Below are 23970 nucleotides of genomic sequence, written 5' to 3' on the forward strand. Positions count from 1 at the left end.
TACCGATCACTGTACCTGTACACAGCAAATCTGTAAATAGCACACCCAACTACCTCATCCCCATATTATTACTTACCCTCTTACTCTTTTGCACCCCAGTATCTCTACTTGCACATCTATCACTCCAGTATTAATGCTAAATTGTAATTATTTTCGCCTCTAGGGCCTATTTATTGCCTACCTCCCTACATTTCCACACACTGTATATAGATTTTTCTAACGTTAGGTATATAATGTTAGCGAGCAAAGCTAAAGTAGCGTAGCCATTTAACCATATACCGTTTATTTTCACATGCCAATATAGCGTTACCTTTTTGAAGCACTTAACACCGAATCATAAATGTAACCTGAGACAGGTTTATCTCATGAATTCTTCAAGTAACTAATAAGCACACCGCTTTAATACAGTCCTTTCTGTGGAATTGAGGAAGTTCTGATTCCATTTGGAATTATGGTGTTGATCATCTTTTGTCCACCAGGGAGCAGTCGATGATTAGCTAAACTAAATCGTTCATAAACCTCCAGCCAGATACTTCTCCCACGAAGGTTGAGAAGAGGACGTTAATAATTAAATACATAAATATTTGGGTAGTCACAAATGGTAGGGGGGAACTTTCTAGTGTTGATGTTATTAATTACGGCAATTTGCAGGTGGAAATGTAGCCAGGATTGATAGTAAATTGCTGCACTGTGTTTACCAGCATATATTTTTTATTAGTACGCCTGATGTATACATTCTTCCTGTAGATATTAAATATTTAAGATTCAGTTTCTGACGAGTGTGCAGTGCACTTTATTTAAATGTTTACCGTTATGATATTACACTCCACCACAGTAGGTGGCGATATTGAAGCATGTTCAATGCGGCTGCTGTTGTGTTGAACATAAAGCCATTTTCTTGTTGGTTGGAGAGTGACTGGGATGTGCTGAAACACATCAGACAGAGTTGTTATAAAGGATTTTTGAAGAGTTTTTACCACAATGAGTTCAATTGGAACTGGGGTAAGTTTTTTTTTATGCTAACAAATAAAATGTTTGGTAACTTGTTAGCCTCGGCTCACGTTAGCCAGGCTAGCAACAAAGTTAGCCAACTTGCTAGCTGTGACTGCTCTGTGCTAGTTTTAGGTTTCAGTAGATAACTAGCTAATACTACATTTAATCACGTCATTCGTGTAAGATCTATAATCGTATATAGTGGTGAAGTACATTTTACACTGGGTACTGTTACCTAGCTGTTCTTGCCTTGCAGTACTACTGTTAGTTTGATACTAAGCCATGTTGTCATGCCTGCTGTGCTGAGTCACTTGCACTACAGGCTAGTTAGCTACAGTAGCAATGCTGGCTAAGCTAAATCGAAATTGAAACCAATTCAACTGATTTGGTGTAGGAGAGCTACCGATATCCAATCTATCAACAAATGTTTGATATCACATTATGTTTACAAGTTAGACACTGTTGGAAGCCTTTAATTAGCTAGATTGACACTCACACATGCACTTTCAAATGGCGCGGTGCTATCCGGTATCTTTGGGACGTCCCTAACCTTAATCTTTTTAAATTTCAATGTATGGATGTCCCTAGGAGCCTAGATTACACGGAGCCTTTGAGGGGATTCCTCTATTGTGAATCTAACAGTTACTAACGTGATTTTGCTAGCCATTACTGTGAAAAGTGACACCAATGAGTATTGGTGAGATTGATGTAAAAGTTTGAAGCCTGGCAGTTCCTGTCAATGAAACATGTATGTTATATCAACAGCAGTGGTCATCAAAGTATAACACCCAAATCTCCCTTTCTAGTATGATTTGTCTGCCTCCACCTTTTCCCCTGATGGAAGGGTGTTCCAGGTGGAATATGCCATGAAGGCAGTAGAAAACAGCAGGTATGTGATCTTTCCATATTTTAATGTGTTTTTGAATGCAGTACTACCCACATGATGGAAAGTGACAGGAATATGCACAAATCACTTTTTTGTACTCAAGTGTCTCAATTTGTTGTTTTTTGTTCTTTCTCCTTACAGCACAGCAATTGGGATACGATGCAAGGATGGGGTTGTGTTTGGTGTCGAGAAATTGGTTCTCTCCAAACTTTACGAACAAGGCTCAAACAAGCGTATCTTCAATGTCGACCGTCACGTAGGGATGGTATGTATTCATCCACAGACCACATGCCCAGTATATGTGTGTTTACCAACAAAACTGATGTGCACGCAACCACATGGAGAAAAACCCCAATCTTACAATCAAAGGATTAAAATGTAAGCTATTTTGTCTGCAAATGTTTATTAAACATCAAGAGATTTACCCATTGTACTTTATATGCTGTTTATTTCAAATACATAGTTACAGGTTAGCTAGCTAGCTCACGATAGCTTCCAAACCCTACTGGATTGGCTGTTGATACCTAGCATGCTGTCGGCTTGCTAGCACCAACATGGCGAGCCACTCTGGACGAAGCTAGCGTGGCTGGGCAAATCATCGCTAGTTAGTGGATCTTGGCCCGTAACACTCAGAGTATTTGCAATGTCGTCCTTTCTCTGCTGTTTACTTTGTGCATTGCTGAATCTACCTTTTAACTTTTTTACCGATAGGCAGTGGCTGGACTACTGGCTGATGCTCGATCCCTGTCTGAGGTGGCCAGAGAGGAGGCCTCCAACTTCAGATCCAACTATGGACACAATATCCCACTGAAGGTAAAAAGAACTCTGATACTCTTGATCAGTGTTTTCTCTCAAACTCCTCCTTGTGTACCCTGTCAGTTCCATGTATTTGGTCTGTTCTGTTACTACCACACCTGATTCAACTGGATTACTGTGACTGTATTAACATGTTTTGTCAACATATTCTGAATTGATTTGCCTTGTCCCCAAGTCCTATGGACAATTGACATATTCCTTGATTTGAGATAAAATGCATACAGGTGAAGTTGAAGTTTACATAGACTTAGGTTGGAGTCATTAACTTGTTTTTCAACCACTCCACAAATTTCTTGTTAACAAACTATAGTTTTGGCAAGTCGGTTAGGACATCTACTTTGTGCATGACACAAGTCATTTTTACAACAATTGTTACAGACAGATGATTTCACTTATAATTCACTGTATCACAATTCCAGTGGGTCAGAAGTTTACATACACTAAGTTGACTGTGCCTTTAAACAGCTTGGAAAATTCCAGAAAAGGATGTCATGGCTTTAGAAGCTGATAGGCTAATTGACATTATTTGAGTCAATTGGAGGTGTACCCGTGGATGTATTTCAAGGCTTACCTTCAAACTCAGTGCCTCTTTGCTTGACATCATGGGAAAATCAAAAGAAATCAGCCAAGTCCTCTAAAAAAAAATTGTCGCCATCCACAAGTCTGGTTCATCCTTAGGAGCAATTTCCAAACGCCTGAAGGTACCACGTTCATCTGTACAAACAATAGTACACAAGTATAAACACCATGGGACCACGCAGCCGTCATACCGCTCAGGACGGAGACACATTCTGTCTCCTAGAGATGAACGTACTTTGGTGCGAAAAGTGCAAAACAATCCGAGAACAACGGCAAAGGACCTAGTGAGTAAAACGAGTCCAATGTTGACATAACCTGAAAGGCCGCTCAACAAGGAAGAAGCCACTGCTCTAAAACGTCTATAAAAAAAAAAAAAAGCCAGACCACGGTTTGCAATTGCATATGAGGACAAATATTGTACTTTTTGGAGAAATGTCCTATGGTCTGATGAAACAAAAATAGAACTGTTTGGTCATAATGACCATCGTTATGTTTGGATGAAAAAGGGGGATGCTTGCAAGCTGAAGAACACCGTCCCAACTGTGAATCACGGGGGTGACAGCATCATGTTGTGGGGGTGCTTGGCTGCAGGAGGGACTGGTGCACTTCACAAAATAGATGGCATCATGAGGAAAATGATGTGGACATATTGAAGCAACATCTCAAGACATCAGTCAGGAAGTTAAAGCTTGGTCGCAAATGGGTCTTCCAAATGGACAATGACCCCAAGCATACTTGCAAAATGGCTTAAGGACAAAGTCAAGGTATTGGAGTGGTCATCACAAAGCCCTGACCTCAATCCTATAGAAAATGTGTGGGCAGAACTGAAAAAGTGTGTGCGAGCAAGGAGGCCTACAAACCTGACTCAGTTACACCAGCTCTGTCAGGAGGAATGGGACAAAATTCACCCAACTTATTGTGGGAAGCTTGTGGAAGGCTACCTGAAACTTTGACCCAAGTTAAACAATTTAAAGGCAATGCTACCAAATACTAATTGAGTGTATGTAAACTTCTGACCCCCTGGGAATGTGATGAAATAAATAAATGCTGAAATAAATCATTCTCTCTACTATTATTCTGACATTTCACATTCTTAAAATAGTGGTGATCCTAACAGACCTAAGACAGGGAACATTTACTAGGATTAAATGTCAAGAATTGTGAAAAACTGAGTTTAAATGTATTTGGCTAAGGTGTATGTAAACTTCTGACTTCAACTGTATAATCTCTCTTTACAGCATCTCTCAGAGAGAGTGGCCATGTACGTCCATGCCTACACGTTATACAGTGCGGTGCGGCCGTTTGGATGTAGCTTCATTTTGGGCTCTTACGATCAAGATGATGGTCCTCAGCTGTACATGGTTGACCCCTCTGGAATCTCATATGTGAGTTATTTTTGGGGGGGTTTATCCCCAAACAAGTGCTGTTTGTCATTCATTTACTGTTTTCACACTACACGTTTAGGGACGGTTTCCCGGACCAAGATTAAGACTCATCCAGGAATGAGGCATTCTCTGTGGGGATTTTACCTTGAGCATGTGGTTTAGTCCTGGACTAGTTTTAATCTGGGTCATGGAAAATGGCCCTTTTTTTTAAGGTGTTTGAACCTATGCAATGTTTGATTGATTGGGAATGTTGATTGATTGCCAACATATACAACATCTATCTTATTATTCAACCTTAAATTATGACCTGAAGTTTGTAACATTAGGCAATGCTGTTAAAATATTAGATGACCACTTATTAATTATTTTATCAAGGGTTACTGGGGATGTGCTATTGGAAAAGCCAAGCAAGCCGCCAAGACAGAAATTGAAAAGCTTCAGGTAAGAATATTACTTGAGCCGAGTTTCTTAAGACAAGGGAAGATCTTGCTTAATTGTTTGACTTTGATTTTGTATGCTATTGCTATCAACAGATGAAAGACATGACCTGCAGGGAGTTGGTAAAAGAGGTGGCCAAAATGTAAGTGTTTTATTAAAGGAACACAAACCCACACTGTTGTTCACGCTCATGAATAGCCTCCAATCAAGGCACTGCGTATTAAGTTGCTACTAACATGTACTGTTGTATGTTTTGTAGAATCTACATTGTACATGATGAAGTGAAAGACAAATCGTTTGAGTTGGAACTAAGCTGGGTTGGAGAAGGTAATGCCACTTTCCCTTATACACATGTATTTTTAAGTGTGGTATTGTCTCCCTTTGTACATCTGTACATGACAAATGTAACAAAGGCAGAGTTTTGTGCCCTGGTCTAAGCCACCACTAGTGTACCGGGTTAACAGCCATAGTGTTTTTGTAACAAACTTGTCTCTGGTTGTGAGCAGTGTCACACATTTTAAATCTGACAGTTAACCCAGCTCATAACTAGGCAAGTCAGTTAAGAACAAATTCTTATTTACAATGACGGTCTACCCCGGTCAAACCCTAACGACGCTGGGCCAATTGTGTGCCACCCTATGGGGCTCCCGAGCGGCGCGGCGGTCTAAGGCACTGCATCTCCGTGCTAGAGGCATCACTACAGACCCTGGTTCGGTTCCAGGCTGTTTCACAACTGTCCGTGATTGGGAGTCCATAGGGCGTTGTCCGGGTTTGGTCGGGGTAGGCCGTCATTGTAAATAAGAAATTGTTCTTAACCGACTTGCCTAGTTAAATAAAATAACAAAGTGATGTATGGCAAGCATGTGCTATAAGGGGTTATGATTCTGTTAGATACTCAATCTAGCTATCACCTGGTCTAGTCAAATTGATCGCAGCTGGATGTTCTGCTTGAACTGAGCAGTGAAACTTATGACATGTCCCTTCACCAGTGACAAATGGAAAACATGAGCTGGTTCCAAAAGACGTCAGGGAGGAGGCAGAGAAGTACGCTAAGGTATGTACCACGACTACCATTCATTCATTTTTATTTTCCATGGCATTTCTGTGACACTGTATTCTAACCAAAAATACGTCTGTGGTTTGAACTCGAGTCTCCTGTGCGCCACACGACTGAGTTAGCTTGCTGAGCTAAAGCCCAAGTTTTAGCCCAGGGAGCCAACTCAAGTCTTCAGGTCCCAGGCAAGGTTACCCATCATGTGAGAATGGTTCACTGAACCACTTCCATTATATCTGTCTTGCTGATTCGCAATGCCTTATGCTTCCACCATAGGATTCCTTGGAGGAGGAAGATGACTCTGATGAAGACAACATGTAAACTCATTTCTGTGATTTCTCCACCCGTCACACACCTACTGACAGGACGGCTCTCCAAGAGGCACAAGTTGTTTTGTAATTAATGGACCATTCATGTCATTTCTTTCCTTTTTGGGTTTGATGAATTTCAGCCTTGAAATAAAAGTTGAAGATAAGCACTGTTTATACTAAAAGCATCTTTGGCCTTTTTTTTGTGAGACACTAAATGCTGTCAAGGGTTTGCCTCTGTCATTTGATTTTGTAATTGTGTGTATTTAGCACATATCTCAAGGACGGTCACTTGATCCTTCTGGTGGTGCCAGTTGTGGAAGAAGACCAAGACTATTTCAGTGCAGTGTGATATGTTTCAGGTATGAGTCAGTGACCCGAAGGGCAAAAGTCTCCACATTGACCTCCAACTCCATGCCAGCCTCATCTGATTCTATCCCTGCTTGGATACAATTTAAATCAAATTTTATTCATCACATAACCCACAATAACATCTGCTAAATATGTGTAACTAAATACTTGTGTTCCTAGCTCCAACAGTGCAGTAGTATCTAACAATACACATCTAAAAGAATGCAAGTAAGGAATATATAAATATTAGATTGAGCAATGTTGACCAGTGTCTTGAATCTAAGGGATTGATTAGCTCCTCATCTGTACATTTGATAAAGACATGTCCTTCTGCCTGTCTGAGACAGATTATCTTGTTGTGGCGCTGATGTCAACCTAGTAGATTTAGGCTTGGAATTTCACGTCAGGATACTCAGCCAGAAGAGTAGCCAGTGTTCAGTTACACCCCTCAACACGGCTATATACGTTCATTGTCTGGCTTTAGGTAAGTAGTAAGCAAGATTTGACAGCAATCATTTCAATGGCTTTTACGTGCACATGCTTTCTTCCGGTTACGTAACCAACTTGCCTGCTCTGACGTCCTACAAACGCGAACAAGGCGCAATTGGCCTCAATTTAAAACGAATCGATACTTTATATTTAACTCGTAACTCGCATCCTCTCCCCAGCAAATGACTACCTTGCTAGTAACTCATAAATTCAAATACGAGTTACCGCTAGCACCATCTAACGAGTGAGTAGCAATTACTTGTGTTTTCAGTTCACATATAGTATATTTCCCACCTCGGAGTGACAAGGAAGCCAGTGTCGAAAATAGGCGGTCCATTGTAAAATATTTCTAACCAGTGAAAGGCTTGGATTGAGATAAAAGCCAATCATATTTTCATGTTGGGGTGTTATTCTTGTAAAAGAAGCCAAGTATGAGAGGACCAATAGCACATTTTCTCTCAAAGCGCCGATTTCCATCTCTACCAACCATAAATACAGAGAAGGTATGTCCTATAGAATTTGAAGAAAGTGTTGACCAATCATATTTCTACGATTCGACCACCGCTGTCAAGCCAGCCAATCGGATTTCGAGAGACCCAGTTTCAGCTCAACAGCTTGTTATTCGTGTATTGCTTTGCAAATCTGGCTAGCAAGTCGTGTCGTTGCATGTAAGTATAAAAACAATATATATCCCTCTCTAATGAATTACAAACGTTTAACAGTTCACGCTATTTAGATCAACGTGACACCCGTGTCGTTAGTTATCGGACGAGACTTCGCTAAATTTCGTATTTTTTCCTGTAAGGTTACGCTGGTAAAGAATTGAATGCCAGTGACCAGTTGGCTTGTTTTTGCAGTGAAGAAATGTATGCGCCTTTTGTGAAACTGGATAATAAATAATGATTGTTCTGATACTTTTTTGTTTTATCGTCGAACAAACCTACCTGACTGCCTCTCGTTTATCCAAATGAGAACCACCGTTTGAAATGTTCTGCCTGAACTAGCTGGCCAACTCAATGACTAGCAAGGCGCTTTAAATCGCCATATCGAGAAACTGTTAACGTTGGCTAGCTAGCATGTTTAAGTTAGCTAACTAGCTAAATTTAGCTTTCGAGTTGAGGGAAATCTTCTGTCGTTACTTACTTTAAACACACTATTTATCATCTCTGTTTCTACTAAAACATATTGTCTAAGAGACTGGTACACCTTTTGTAGCCAGCTCCTCTATATTTCTCAAGCAGTTAGGAATGAGCTCCCAGCCTGACATGGTGCAGCACGGCGAGCTATGATGGCGACGTGACACAGTCAGATTGCGAGCAAAGCGGGAAGGAACACGCACTATTCTGTCTGTTGTCTATGTGCAACGTCCTTGTAGTATGTTAACGCTGGGCTGTAATTCTATTGATAAAATTATTTTTAAAACCTTTTGACTTTTTGGTCAACAATCAGCATGAGCATACAGTTAAACTAGATAGCCAGTAGCCACACATTTTTGTGAGTCTGGAGGGAGGGGGCTGCATCGAGCTTGAAAAGAATGCGTTAGAAGTAGCAGGCTAGTTCGTCGTTAGCCTGTTAGCATATTTACTATTTTTCGACTAAAATTGATTTAGTCCGAATCACGGCTGTTTTGACAGCTTTATTCATCTGCAATTCCTATCTTGTTTTACAGCAATCAAAACCAATCGAGCTGGACTCCCTCAAATAGCCTCTACGATGAAGGTAAGTCATTTGGCTAACCTCAGTTGAAAACAGCAGTGAAGCCGACGCCTCTTTCACTTGGCTTGCAAAGAGACTGGGGGACAACTGTCTATATGGTTGGCAACAATATATGACAATTTGAAGGTGTCAATGTCACATACAGTACCAGTCAAAAGTTTGGACACACCAACTCATTCAAGGGTTTTTCTTTATTTCTACTATTTTCTACATTGTAGAATAATAGCGAAGACATCAAAACTATGAAATAACACATGGAATCATGTAGTAACCAAAAAGGTGTTTAAACAAATCAAAATCTATTTTTTATTTTAGATCTTCAAAGTAACCACCCTTTGCCTTGATGACAGCTTTGCACACTCTTGGCATTTGTTCAAAGCTTCACCTGGAATGCTTTTTCAACAGTCTTGAAGGAGTTCCCACATGCTGTGCACTCGTTGGCTGCTTTTCCTTCACTCTGCAGTCCAACTCACCCCAAACCATCTCAATTGGGTTGAAGCCAGGTCATCTGAAGCAGCACTCATCACTCTCCATCTTGATCAAATACCTCTTACGCTGCCTGGATGTGTGTTGGGTCATTGTCCTGTTGAAAAACAAATGATAGTCCCACTAAGCGCAAACCAGATGGGATGGCGTATCGCTGCAGAATGCTGTGGTAGCCATGCTGGTTAAATGTGCCTTGAATTCTAAATAAATCAGTGTCACCAGTAAAGCACCATTACACCACCTCCTCCATGCTTCACGGTAGGAACCACACATGCAGAGATCATCCGTTAACCTACTCTGCATCTCAGAAAGACACGGCGGTTGGAACCAAAAATCTCAAATTTGGACTCATCAGACCAAAGGACAGATTTCCACCGGTCTAATGTCCATTGCTTGTGTTTCTTGTCCCACACGAGTCTCTTCTTATTGGTGACCTTTAGTAGTGGTTTCTTTTCAGCAATTTGACCACGAAGGCCTGATTCACGCAGTCTCCTCTGAACAGTGGATGTTGAGATGTCTGTTATTTGAACTCATTAGGTGAAGCATTTATTTGGGCTGCAATCTGAGGTGCAGCGGTCCTCATGAGAGCCAGTTTCATCATAGCGCTTGATGGTTTTTGCGACTGCACTTGAAGAAACTTTCAAAGTTCTGGATTGACTGACCTAAATGATGGACTGTCATTTCTTTTTGCTTATTTGAGGGCTTATGGCAAGAACAGCTATGTGGTAAAAGCCCAAATCCATATATCTTCTGTTTACCACCCCTACCTTGTCACACCACAACTGGCTCAAACGCATTGAGGAAAGAAATTCCACAAATTAACTTAACAGGGCACACCTGTTCATTGAAATGCATTCCAGGTGACTTCCCCATGAAGCTGGTTGAGAGTGCCAAGATTGTGCAAAGCGTGGCTACTTTGAAGAATCTCAAATACAAAATACATTTTGACTAACACTTTTTTGGTTACAGCATGATTCCATATGTGTTGTTTAATAGTTTGTCTTATCTATTATTCTACAGTGTAGAACATAGTAAAAAATAAACACCCTTGAATTAGTAGGTGTGTCCAAACTTTTGACTGGTACTGTATATTTAATTTCAATGTCAAAGTTTTCATGTAGGCTTCACCGTATATGACAATTTTCAGACAGCATTGCCCACCTCTTCCTGAGCAAGACAACAAATGTTCTTGAGTTGAAAAACCGCTAATGCAATGTTTGTGGCATCATGCTTCCTGGACATCTCTTTCAATAGTGGTCAAACATGGTCTGTTTACTTTCTAAGAACAATGATAAATGTTACAGGGGTGTCTGTTTTTCTCACAGGCAGCGGACGAGCCTGCCTACCTGACCGTGGGGACGGAGGTCAGCGCGAAATACAGAGGTGCCTTCTGTGAGGCAAAAATCAAGACTGTTAAACGGACGGTGAAGGTTAAGGTAAGAGCACGGCACAACAATGGCTCCGTCTCAAATGACACCCCATTCTCCTTATAGTGCACTACTATAAACGGAATGGGGCTGGGGTCAAAAGTATTGCACTATATAGGGAAGAGGGTGTCAATTGGGACATAGACAACATTCTAATCAAACATGGGAGTAATGTGAAAGGGTACAAATGGTGATGTCCAAATCTGACAAGGATATGTTGTGTATATACACTGCTCAAAAAAATAAAGGGAACACTTAAACAACACAATGTAACTCCAAGTCAATCACACTTCTGTGAAATCAAACTGTCCACTTAGGAAGCAACACTGATTGACAATAAATTGACAATACCAGGAGACGTGGAGGAGGCCGTAGGAGGGCAACAACCCAGCAGCAGGACCGCTACCTCCACCTTTGTGCAAGGAGGAGCACTACCAGAGCCCTGCAAAATGACCTCCAGCAGGCCACAAATGTGCATGTGTCTGCTCAAATGGTCAGAAACGGACTCCATGAGGGTGGTATGAGGGCCCGACGTCCACAGGTGGGGGTTGTGCTTACAGCCCAACACCGTGCAGGACGTTTGGCATTTGCCAGAGAACACCAAGATTGGCAAATTTGCCACTGGCGCCCTGTGCTCTTCACAGATGAAAGCAGGTTCACACTGAGCACATGTGACGGACGTGACAGAGCGTTCTGCTGCCTGCAACATCCTCCAGCATGACCGGTTTGGCGGTGGGTCAGTCATGGTGTGGGGTGGCATTTCTTTGCGGGGCCGCACAGCCCTCCATGTGCTCGCCAGAGGTAGCCTGACTGCCATTAGGTACCGAGATGAGATCCTCAGAGCCCGTGTGAGACCATATGCTGACACATGCACATTTGTGGCCTGCTGGAGGTCATTTTGCAGGGCTCTGGCAGTGCTACTCCTTGCACAAAGGCGGAGGTAGCGGTCCTGCTGCTGGGTTGTTGCCCTCCTACGGCCTCCTCCACGACTCCTGATGTACTGGCCTGTCTCCTGGTAGCGCCTCCATGCTCTGGACACTACGCTGACAGACACAGCAAACCTTCTTGCCACAGCTCGCATTGATGTGCCATCCTGGATGAGCTGCACTACCTGAGCCACTTGTGTGGGTTGTAGACTCCGTCTCATGCTACCACTAGAGTGAGAGCACCGCCAGCATTTAAAAGTGACCAAAACATCAGCCAGGAAGCATAGGAACTGAGAAGTGGTCTGTGGTCACCACCTGTAGAATCACTCCTTTATTGGGGGTGTCTTGCTAATTGCCTATAATTTCCACCTTTTGTCTATTCCATTTGCACAACAGCATGTGAAATGTATTGTCAATCAGTGTTGCTTCCTAAGTGGACAGTTTGATTTCACAGAAGTGTGATTGACTTGGAGTTACGTTGTGTTGTTTAAGTGTTCCCTTTATTTTTTTGAGCAGTGTATATATAGGCCAAGTAGACAAGCTGATTGTCCAGTTTCGGTCACAGTTTTGCTGCAAAAGGACCCCCCCATCTAAATGTTAGTGTATGCCAGTGACATCTTTCACGTAGACCTTGTTCTATGAACAGTTGCTCAGTTTGTTTCAGAAAGCGTTATGCTAATCCAGGGGTCTTCAAACTTTTTCTAGCATACTTTTTTTTTTGTCATTCTCCTCTACCCTGCGACTCTTCCCCCGATCCTTGGTGTACAGGAGATGTTTTCTGTTAATATAACTGGTAAAATAAGGTTAGTAAACAACTAAGGGGCCCCATAAAATCATATGTAGTATTTTCCTGATTTTATTTATTTTTTATCTTTCGATATTATAATTATTCATAGAGCAACAATAACAAATGATGTTCTGAGTCATGTCAATGCTTAAATCACATGGAAATACCATTATTTTTTTATTTTTTTTGGTATGGAAAAGAACAATGCATTTGTGATTTGAGTTTAATTCCCCTTCATCTGTGCATCGGGCAAGAAAGGAATGTGTCGGTCTAGCCTACTGCTGCACCACATGTCATGGCAGAGTTTGCAAAACAATTGCCACTCAATTTATACAAATAATCATGATCTAGTAATGTCAGGTAAACCTAATTTGCATTTGAGAGTTTTTTGCGAAAGTCTTTTTCCACCCACAAGACTGTTATCATTAGCATCGCTAACTGGCTATACATACAGAGTGATAGACAAATGCGCGCACCAAACAGATGGACAGCAATTTTTCTGGAAAATAATTGTCATATATTGTGTTGCGTTTGGCTTTTTAAGCCAACAGTGGCTAACCAGGGGTGGGATAATGTCGATGTGTCTTTGATTGGACAGTGGCCGGGAGCTTTATGGTTGACTGTTTGCGATGGAACACATGGGGGAAAAATGCATGCGTCACCCTTTATTTGGATAGTCCGGATTGTCTGTTGCTAATTAACTGCTTGCTATGTTTAGGGTTAGTAGATTAGTTGAAATGTTACAGATAGTAGGTTAAGCATCTACAGATGGACTATCCATATATAGTGTTACCAATGCATGTACTTACAGAATTGATTGGCAAGCTACTCATAGTTGGGCTGCGAGCTACTGGTAGTTTGCGATCTAGATGTTGGAGACCCCTGGGTTAATCTGACCTATGCAGTCCCAACTAGACACTCTGAAAATAGTTAATTTAGTCTTATCATAACAAACGCTGGTGATAGTCTGTCATCATGACTGCATTGGTTACAGCGTGTTGGGTAAAACACATGTTTCACATTAAATACACTGAACCGTGTTGGTCCCTTGTTTTTTGAGCTGCAATTAAAAATCCCTGAAATCTGTGCTGGGGACAATAAAAGGCCACTTTAAAATTAGCGGTTGTCACAACACAATGCTTCAGAAGTGAAGTTTTGTGGGAGCGTGCAATCGGCATGCTGACTGCAGGTATGTCCACCAGAGCTGTTGCCAGATAATTGAATGTTAATTTCTCTACCATAAGCTACCCCCAAAGTCATTTTAGATAATTTTGCAGTATGTCCAACCGGTCTCACAACCGCAGAGCACGTGTAACCACGCCAGCCCAGGACCTCCACACCCAGCTTCTTCTTCACCTGCGCGATCATCTGAGGGGTGCTGAGGAATATTTTTGTCTGTAATAAAGCCCTTTTGTGGGGGGAAACTCATTCTGATTGGATGGGCATATGCCCTCCAAGGCCCACCCATGGCTACACCCCTGCCCAATCATGTGAAATCCATAGACTAGGGCCTAATGAATCTGGTTTTGTATTTTTTCGAACAACCGATAGGCCTAGGAGTTTTGGTTCATATGTCCTTTTTTAATTATTCCTTAAAACACCATTGTGAACATGTGGGTGCCACTGAACTGGTGAACCTGCCTATAGGTCAGGGCTGATGATGGTTATTGTTTTAAGATCAAGTGATCCCACACCAATCACCAGCTAGCAGCATTGTGACCTGACCACCTGTATTCTCCGCTGTTCTCCTTTGCTTCTGCTCTTCTATTATGATTGTCACAACAAGGTCAGAGTACCCTTGATTGATTATTTAATTGGTCTAGTGTTCGTGGGACGAGGTAGGAAACCCCATTTGAACTTTCTCCACATAGAAAGATGGGTGAAGGCTATTATGCACCTGGTAGTACTAGAAGCACATGCCTACTATTGTATCAGATCTTAAACCATCTGTAGCTTGAAACCCCTGTTTGTACAACTGTGCCTTCCAGCGTTGGCATGTGAGGTTCGTCTATAGGCTCCTTGGTAACTGACTGGTCAAATAAAATGTAATTTGTCATATTTCGTGGCTAGTCAGGAAGAGGAAAGTTTTCTGTTACTCAACTAGATTATTTCATCTTGACTGAATTCCTTTTGTTTCCCTCCTCTCTCCCTAGGTGATGCTCAAAGGAGACACTACCTCACAAGTTGTTCAAGATGACCAAGTGAAAGGACAGTTGAGGGTAAGTTTGGAACTAACTGTTGTAAGAATTTGCAGACGAATAGGTAAACCACCACTACCCTCCGTATTATTGACCAACATGCAATCATTGGAAAACAAACTGGACGATCTAAGACTATACAACCAACGGGACATTAACTGTAATATCTTGTTTCACTGATACGTAGTTAACCTTTCTAGCGCAGGCGTTCCGCTAGCGGAACCCCTCGACAACTTTCCGCTGAAAAAGCAGCGCGGGAAATAAACATATTTTTTTTAAATATGTAACTTTCACACATTAACAAGTGCAATACAGCAAATGAAAGATAAACATCTTGTTAATCTACCCATCGTGTCCGATTTCAAAAAGGCTTTACAGCGAAAGCACAACATATGATTATGTTAGTTCAGAGCCAAGTCAAAAAAACACAGCCATTTTTCCAGCCAAAGATAGGAGTCACAAAAAGCAGAAATATAGATCAAATTGATCAGTAACCTCTGATGATCTTCATCAGATGACACTCGTAGGACATCATGTTACACAATACATGTATGATTTGTTTACATTGGCGCGTTATGTTTAGTAATTTTTTGATTCCAAAACATCCGGTGATCTTGCAGATAGCCACAGAAATCCCAGAAATACTCATAATAAACATCGATAAAAGATACAAGTGTTATTCACAGAATTAAAGAGACTTCTCCTTAATGCAACCGCTGTGTCAGATTTATAAAAAAAACTTTGCAGAAAAAGCATAATCATAGAACGGCGCTCAGAGACCAATCCAGCCCGAAAAATCTGCCATTTGGAGTCAACAGAAGTTAGAAATAACATAATAAATATTCACTTACCTTTTGATCTTCATCCGAATGCACTCCCAGGAATCCCAGTTCGACAATAAATGACTGATTTGTTCCATAAAGTCCATTTATGTCCAAATAGCCACTAGTTGTTAGCATGTTCAGCCCAGTAATCCATCTTCATGAGCACTAGGTCCAGACAAAACTCAAAGTTCCGTTACAGGTCGTAGAAACATATCAAACAATGTATGGAATCAACCTTTAGGATGTTTTTATCATAAATCATCAATAATTTGAGCCATATGAGTTCTGTTATACTCACAGACATCATTCAAATAGTTTTAGAAACTTCTAATAATATACAATACTACTAATAATATGCATATATTAGCATCTGGGACAGAGTAGCAGGCAGTTTACTCTGGGCACGCATGTCATATCCCAAACAGGTTAAACAACGACAAGGATAATAGAGCTGGCTGGCTTCTCCATGCGTCGGCACGAAAGTGTAGCTACGTCTGGTAAAACGAGGGGCGTGTTTATCTATTTGTCAACAACTGCTGGTGCGCAATGTCTAATATTAAGTCTGGAGGTTTTGCTCTCCTGATGTAGAATACCTCATAAACTGTAGATCGCACCAAGAGTTCTCATCTATATTATTCGTAGCAGTCTTTACCGCAACAAAGCGATGCTGGCACTAATACAGCTCATTGAGTGCGGTCTAAGGCCATAAGCAAACAATAAAATGCTCATTCAGAAGCGGTGTGTCTAGTGGCCGGGGACTTTAATGCAGGCAAACTTAAATCGATTTCTACCAGCATATCACATGTGCAACCAGAGGCACAAAAAACAACTCTAGACCACCTTTACTCCACACACAGAGACGCGTACAGAGCTCTCCCTCGCCCTCCATTAGGCAAATCTGACCATAATTCTATCCTCCTGATTCCTGCTTACAAGCAAAAACTGAAGCAGCAAGTACCAGTGACTCGCTCAATATGGAAGTGGTCAGATGATGTTGATGCTGCGCTACAGGACTGTCTTGCTAGCACAGACTGGAATATGTTCCAGGATTCATCCAATGCCATTGAGTACACCACCTCAGTCACCGGCGTCTTCAATATGTGCATCAACGATGTTGTCCCAACAGTGACTGTACATATATATCCCAACCAGAATCCATGGATTACAGGCAACATCCGCATCGAGCTAAAGGCTAGAGCTGCCGCTTTCAAGGAGCGGTAGACTAATCCGGACGCTTATAAGAAATCCTGCTATTCCCTCAGATGAACAATCAAACAGACAAAGCGTCAATAAAGGACTAAGATTGAATCCTACTACACTGGCTCTGACACTCGTCAGATGTGACAGGGCTTAAACTACTACCCACAACAAAGGGAAAGCCAGCTGCGAGTTGCCCAGTGATGCGAGCTAAATGCCTTTTCATGCTCGCTTTGAGGCAAGCAACACTGACGCATGCATGAGAGCACCAGCTGTTCTGGAAGACTGTGTGATGAAGCGCTCTATAGCCGATGTGAGCATGACCTTTTTAAAACAGGTCTACATTTACAAAGCTGCGGAGCCAGACGGATTACCAGGACGTGTACTCAAAGCATGTGCGGACCAACTGAAGTGTCTTCACTGACATTTTCAACTTTTGCCTGACCAAGTCTGAAATACCTACATGTTACAAACAGACCACCATAGTAACCTGTGCCCAAGAAAGCGAAGGTAACCTACCTGAATGATTACCGTCGGTAGCCATGAAGTGCTTTGAAAGAATGGTCATGGCTCACATCAACACCATCATGCCGGAAACACTAGACCCACTCCAGTCACTCTCCACACTGTCCTTTCCCACCTGTGAGAATACTGTTCATTGACTATAGCTCACAGTTGACCACAGTTCAACACCATAGTGCCCACGAAGCTCATCTCTAAGCTAAGGACCCTGGAACTAAACACCTACCTCTGCAACTGGATCCTGGACTTTCTGATGGACCACCCCCAGGTGGTAAGGGTAGGCAACAACACATCTGACACGCTGATCCTCAACACGAGCCCCTCGGGGTGCGTGCTTAGTCCAGTTCTGTACTTCCACGACTGTGTCGCCAAGCACGACTCCATTACCATCAAGTTTGTTGTAGTTCAACAGTGGTAGGCCTGATGAGAAAGCCTATAGGGAGGAGGTCAGAGGCAGTGTGGTGCCAGGACAACAACTTATTCCTCAATGTGATAAAGACAAAGGAGCTGATCATGGACTATAGGAAAAGGAGGGCTGAACAGGGCCCCATTAAACTCGACGGGCTGTAGTGGAGCGGGCCCGTACACTCAACCAGTACTTCACTGGAGCCAAGCTTCCTGCCATAGAGGACCTAATATACTAGGCGGTGTCCGAGGAAAGACCATAAAATTGTCCGACTTCAGTCACCCGTCATAGACTGTTCTCTCTGCTACCGCACGGCAAGCGGTACCGGAACGCCAAGTCTAGGACCAAGCTTAACAGCTTCTACCCCCAAGCCATAATACTGCTGAACAATTAATCAAATGGCCACCCGGACTATTTACATTGACCCCCCCCTTGTTTTTACGCTGCTGCTACCCGCTGTTTAATATCTATGTATTGTCACTTTACAAATTACCTCTACTAACCTGTAACCCACACATTACCCCCTGTAATTTTGTTTTTTAAATAATTTTTTACTTGAGTTTATTTGAGAAATTATTATTGAATTGCATTGTTGGTTAAGAGCTTCTAAACAAGCATTTCACGCTAAGGTCTACACCTGTTGTATTCGGCGCATGTGACATATCATTTGATTTGATCATCTTAAACCACTGAAATATATTTTCCATAACCAAAAATATTGTGTTTTGAGCTGGTGTATAAAACTGAAAGTAAAAGACACAAAAAAACTTAAGTACGGGAAGCATATAAATAACGCACATAGAACAGATCTACCGCTTCTTAGACTTGCTTTCAATCAGAATAACCGGTCTATAACTCTAATTTCTATGTGAATTTGGTCGGGTCGCCCCAAAAAGTTACATATTGCAGCTTTTACTGTTGCCATTTTGAGTTATTTTTAAAATGGGAGTGTAAGAGCAGCTCATATGAGGTGTCTGTCTCATCTCCCTGGCATCTTTTTGCAGGTGGGCTCCACAGTGGAGGTGAAGAGTGCAGAGGGGATCTGCAGTGAGGCAACCATCAACAAACTCACAGACGCCAGTTGGTACACAGTGGGTAAGTTCATTTAATAACACTTAAACTAGTTTACAAAAAGTCCTGCTCCTGTTATCACCTGATAATGGTAGACTACATAGGTCTTTGTTGTTTGGTTGCGTTTTGACTATTCTCTGTCATAACTGACTTGGTCAATGGGACTGAACTCAGCAAAAAAAAGAAACGTCCTCTCACTGTCAACTGCGTTTATTTTCAGCAAACTTAACATGTGTAAACAACAAGATTCAAGAACTGAGAAATACAAACAGAACACGTTCCACAGATGTGACTAAGCAGGTAGCTTAGTGGTTAGAGCATTGGACTAGTAATCGAAAGGTTGCAAGATCGAATCCCCGAGCTGAGAAGGTAAAAATCTGTCGTTCTGCCCCTGAACAAGGCACTTAACCCACTGTTCCTAGGCCGTCATTGAAAATAAGGATATGTTCTTAAAAACTTCTTATGGATGAAATCCCTACGGGATCGATTTGACAACAGCCAGTGGAAGTGCAGGGCGCCAAATTCAAATTCCTCAAACATAGAAGTATTTTACACCATTTTAAAGATAAACTTGTTAGTCCCTCCACAGTGTCCGATTTCAAAAAGGCTTTACGACGAAAGCATACCATGCGATTATGTTAGATCAGCAACTAGTCACAGAAAAATACAGCCATTTTTCCAGCCAAAGAGAGGAGTCACAAAAAGCAGAAACGGAGATCAAATTAATCACTAACCTTTGATCTTCATCAGATGACACTCATAGGACTTCATGTTACACAATACATGTATGTTTTGTTCGCTAAAGTTCATATTTATATCCAAAAATCTCAGTTAACGTGCCAATGTAATGTTCAGTAATGTTTTGCTTCCAAAACATTCAGTGATTTTGCAGAGAGCCACATCAATTTACAGAAATACTCATAATAAATGTTGATGAAAATACAAGTGTTATACATGGAATTGAAGATGTACTTCTCAATGCAACCGCTGTCAGATTTCAAAAAGCTTTACGGAAAAAGCACACCATGCAATAATCTGAGTACAGACGCTCAGACCAAAACAAGCCATACAAATACCCGCCATGTTGAGTCAACAAAGTCAGAAATAGCATTATAAATATTCACTTAACTTTGATCTTCATCGGAATGCACTCCCAGGAATCCCAGTTCCACAATAAATGTTTGTTTTCGATAAAGTCCATCATTTATGTCCAAATACCTCCTTTTTGTTCGCGCGTTTAGTTCACAAATCCAAATTCAAGAGGCGCAGGCACTTAGTCCAGACAAAGTCAAAAAAGTTATATTACAGTTCGTAGAAACATGTCAAACGATGTATAGAATCAATCTTTAGGGTGTTTTTAACATAAATCTTCAATAATTTTCCAACCAGACAATTCCTTTGTTTTTAGAAAGGAAAAGGAACTCGGCTAACTCTCACGGGGTGCGCCTGACTGAGCTCATGGCATTCTGCCAGACACCTGACTCAAACAGCTCTTATTCTCTCCCCCTTCACAGTAGAAGTCTGAAACAAGGTTCTAAAGACTGTTGACATCTAGTGGAAGCCTTAGGAAGTGCAATCGGACCAATTTTTACACTGTATATTGGATAGGCAAAGACTTGAAACCCTACAAACCTCAGATTTCCTGCTTCCTGGTTGTATTTTTTCTCAGGTTTTTGCCTGCCATATGAGTTCTGTTATACTCACAGACATCATTCAAACAGGTTTAGAAACTTCTGAGTTTTTTTATCCAAATCTACTAATAATATGCATGTCTTATCTTCTGGGCCTGAGTAGCAGGCAGTTTACTCTGGGCACCTTATTCATCCAAGCTACTCAATACTGCACCCCAGCCATAAGAAGTTAACCGACTTGCCTAGTTAAATAAAGGTAAAAATAAATGAAATGTGTCCCTGAACTAATGGGGGGGGGGGTCAAAATCAAAAGTAATAGTCAGTATCTGGTGTGGCCACCAGATGCATTAAGTTCTGCAGTGCATCTCCTCGTGGACTGCACCAGATTTGCCAGTTCTTGCTGTGAGATGTTACCACACTCTTCCACCAAGGCACCTGCAAGTTCCCAGACATTTCTGGGGGGGAATGGCCCTGGCCCTCACCCTCCGATCCAACAGGTCCCAGACGTGCTCAATGGGATTGAGATCCGGGCTCTTCGCTGGCCAAGGCAGAACACTGACATTCCTGTCTTGCAGGAAATCACGCACGGAACGAGCGGTATGGCTGGTGGCATTGTCATGTTGGAGGGTCATGTCAGGATGAGCCTGCAGGAAGGGTACCACATGAGGGAGGAGGATGTCTTCCCTGTAACGCACAGCGTTGAGATTGCCTGCAATGACAACAAGCTCAGTCCGATGATGCTGTGACACACCGCCCCACACCATGACGGACCCTCCACCTCCAAATCGAGAGAGTACAGGCCTCGGTGTAACGCTCATTCCTTCGACGATAAACGCAAATCCGGCCATCACCCCTGGTGAGACAAAACCGCGACTCGTCAGTGAAGAGCACTTTTTGCCAGTCCTGTCTGGTCCAGCGACGGTGGGTTTGTGCCTGTAGGCGACGTTGTTGCCGGTGATGTCTGGGGAGGCCCTGCCTGAACACAGGCCTACAAGCCCTCAGTCCAGCTTCTCTCAGCCTATTGTGGGCAGTCTGAGCACTGATGGAAGGATTGTGCGTTCCTGGTGTAACTCGGGCAGTTGTTGTTGCCATCCTGTACCTGACCCACAGGTGTGATGTTTGGATGTACCAATCCTGTGCAGGTGTTTTTACACGTGGTCTGCCACTGCGAGAACGATCAGCTGTCCGTTCTGTCTCCCTGTAGCGCTGTCTTAGGCGTCTCACAGTACGGACATTGCAATTTATTGCCTGCCGTCCTCATGCCTCCTTGCTGCATGCCACGTTCACGCAGATAAGCAGGGACTCTGGGCATCTTTCTTTTGGTGTTTTTCAGAATCAGTAGAAAGGCCTCTTTTAGTGTCCCAAGTTTTAATAACTGTGGCCTTAATTGCCTACCGTCTGTAAGCTGTTAGTGTCTTAACGACCATTGCACAGGTGCATGTTCATTAATAGTTTATGGTTCATTAAACAAGCATGGGAAACAGTGAAGATCTGTGAAGTTATTTGGATTTTTAAGAATTATCTTTGAAAGACAGGGTCCTGAAAATGAATGTTTCTTTTTTTTGCTGAGTTTATTTGTCTATGATCTGTGGGAGCAGTATAAATATGTGTGTTAGTGTTTAAAATAAATACCATCTTGGTGGCAGGTAGCCTACCGGTTAAGAGCTTTGGGCCAGTAATCGAAAGGTTGCTGGTTCAATCCCCGAGCCGAGTAGGTGAAAACTCTGTCAAAGTGCCCTTGAACATGGCACTTAACCCTAATTGCTCCTGTAAGTTGTTCTGGATAAATATCAAATGTAAACATTACATGGGAACTGCTTCCCACTGTATTCCAGTGTTTGATGATGGGGATGAGAAGACACTCCGCAGGACGTCTCTGTGTCTTAAGGGCGAGAGACATTTTGCTGAGAGCGAGGTAAGAGGACTGGTCTTCTGGACCTGACTGTCTTCTTGGACATTTGATTTGGTGGTCCGTTTTGTTGCTCTTTGATACGTTGATTAAGATTCCTCCTCTTGCTCACTCTCCTTACTCTTCTATCTCTCTCTGTTGTTATCTAGACGTTGGACCAACTGCCCCTGACCAACCCGGAGCACTTTGGCACCCCCGTAATCGGGAAGAAGGGAAACCGCGGAGGAAGGAGGTCATCTCAGGCTCAGTAAATTGACCCTTTCACTTTACCTCTTATTTTAATCCTCACCTTTACCCCAATCCCACCCTTCTAAGTTAACCTTTTAAAGCAAAACTCCACTCAAAAACAACCTTTTGGTTTATTTTATGTCAAGTTTTCAAGTTATTTGACTTTCAAGAAGCAACATGTCACATGCCACATCATGTGATGCGTTTTGCTTCTTGCATGTCCAATATCTTAAACTTGACTGCTGACATGCGAAACATTTTAGAACTGTATCAAGAGTGGACTAATGGGGGAAAATGACCCCAAAAGTTTGAGTGGAGTTTTTTTTCATGCTGCCCTGCAGTGGGCCATATGGTACCACTGTTATTTCTTTTGATACGGTTTGATGATCTAAACTGCACTACCGCTTACATTTCCCAGTAAGATTTTAATCTGCAAACATGCTTCTGTAGATGCTCTGCTGTATATATTCAAACATGGTCATTATACACATTTTCACACGCCTTCCCTTTTTCCACATTTTGTTACTTACAGCCTTTTTCTAGAAATGATAAAAAAAATAAAAACTTCTCAGCAATCTACACAATACCCCATAATGACAAAGCAAACAATGACAAAATATACAGCACTACCTTATTTACGTAAGTATTCAGACCCTTTGTAATGAGACTTGAAATTGTGTCCAGGTACATCCTGTTTCCATTGATAATCCTTGATGTTTCTACAACTTGATTGGAGTCCACCTGTGGTAAATTCAATTGATTGGACATGATTTGAAAAGGCACAAACCTGGCTATGTAAGGTCCCACAGTTGACAGTGCATGTCAGAGCAAAAACCAAGCCGTGAGGTCAAAGGAATTGTCCGTAGAGCTCAGAGACGGGTGCCCTGACACATCCTATCTGAGTAAGGGTACCAAAAACATTTCTGCAGTATTGAAGGTTCCCAAGAACACAATGGACTCAATCATTCTTAAATTTAATAACTTTTGGACCATCAAGACTCTTCCAAGAGCTTGCCGCCCGGCAAAACTGAGCAATTGGGGGAAATCCATTGACATTCTTGGTCAGGGAGGTGACCAAGAACCCGATGGTCACTCGGACTGAGCTCCAGAGTTCCTCTGTGGAGATGGGAGAACCTTCCAGAAGGACAACCATCTCTCTGCAGCACTCCACCAATCAGGGCTTTATGGTAGAGTGGCCAGACAGAAGCCACTCCTCAGTTAAAGGCTCATGACAGCCCACTTGAAATGTGCCAAATTGTACCTAAAGGACTCTCAGACCATGAGAAACCAGATTATCTGGTCTGATGAAACCAAGATCAAACTCTTTGGCCTGAATGCCAAGC

The 23970-nt window shown here is 42.2% G+C and overlaps 2 protein-coding genes across 5 annotated transcripts in view; both read left to right on the forward strand.

Annotated features, from left to right (window-relative positions):
* Window positions 1-865: 865 nt before the first annotated feature.
* Window positions 866-6644, forward strand: LOC129812799 (proteasome subunit alpha type-3). The gene is made up of 10 exons (XM_055864675.1): window positions 866-1002; window positions 1800-1882; window positions 2021-2144; window positions 2591-2692; window positions 4513-4659; window positions 5035-5100; window positions 5193-5239; window positions 5357-5424; window positions 6087-6151; window positions 6428-6644. Exons 1-10 carry the CDS (start codon window positions 982-984, stop codon window positions 6470-6472), a joined length of 768 nt encoding a protein of 255 aa, XP_055720650.1. The 5' UTR covers window positions 866-981; the 3' UTR covers window positions 6473-6644.
* Window positions 6645-7900: 1256 nt separating this feature from the next.
* Window positions 7901-23970, forward strand: part of LOC129812800 (AT-rich interactive domain-containing protein 4A-like) — a 64339-nt gene continuing 48269 nt past the window's right edge. For 2 of the 4 annotated variants that reach the window (XM_055864676.1, XM_055864678.1), the window contains exons 1-7: window positions 7933-7967; window positions 8969-9018; window positions 10827-10937; window positions 14795-14860; window positions 18793-18883; window positions 22326-22405; window positions 22549-22646. In XM_055864676.1, coding sequence (XP_055720651.1) covers window positions 9013-9018; window positions 10827-10937; window positions 14795-14860; window positions 18793-18883; window positions 22326-22405; window positions 22549-22646 — 452 coding nt within the window. In that variant the 5' untranslated portion in view covers window positions 7933-7967; window positions 8969-9012. Of the gene's footprint in view, window positions 7968-8968; window positions 9019-10826; window positions 10938-14794; window positions 14861-18792; window positions 18884-22325; window positions 22406-22548; window positions 22647-23970 lie in introns of all 4 variants that reach the window. The other 2 variants (XM_055864679.1, XM_055864677.1) reach the window with 2 other exon arrangements.

Source organism: Salvelinus fontinalis, chromosome 16 (assembly GCF_029448725.1).
Source record: "Salvelinus fontinalis isolate EN_2023a chromosome 16, ASM2944872v1, whole genome shotgun sequence".
Taxonomy (NCBI): Eukaryota; Metazoa; Chordata; class Actinopteri; order Salmoniformes; family Salmonidae; genus Salvelinus; species Salvelinus fontinalis.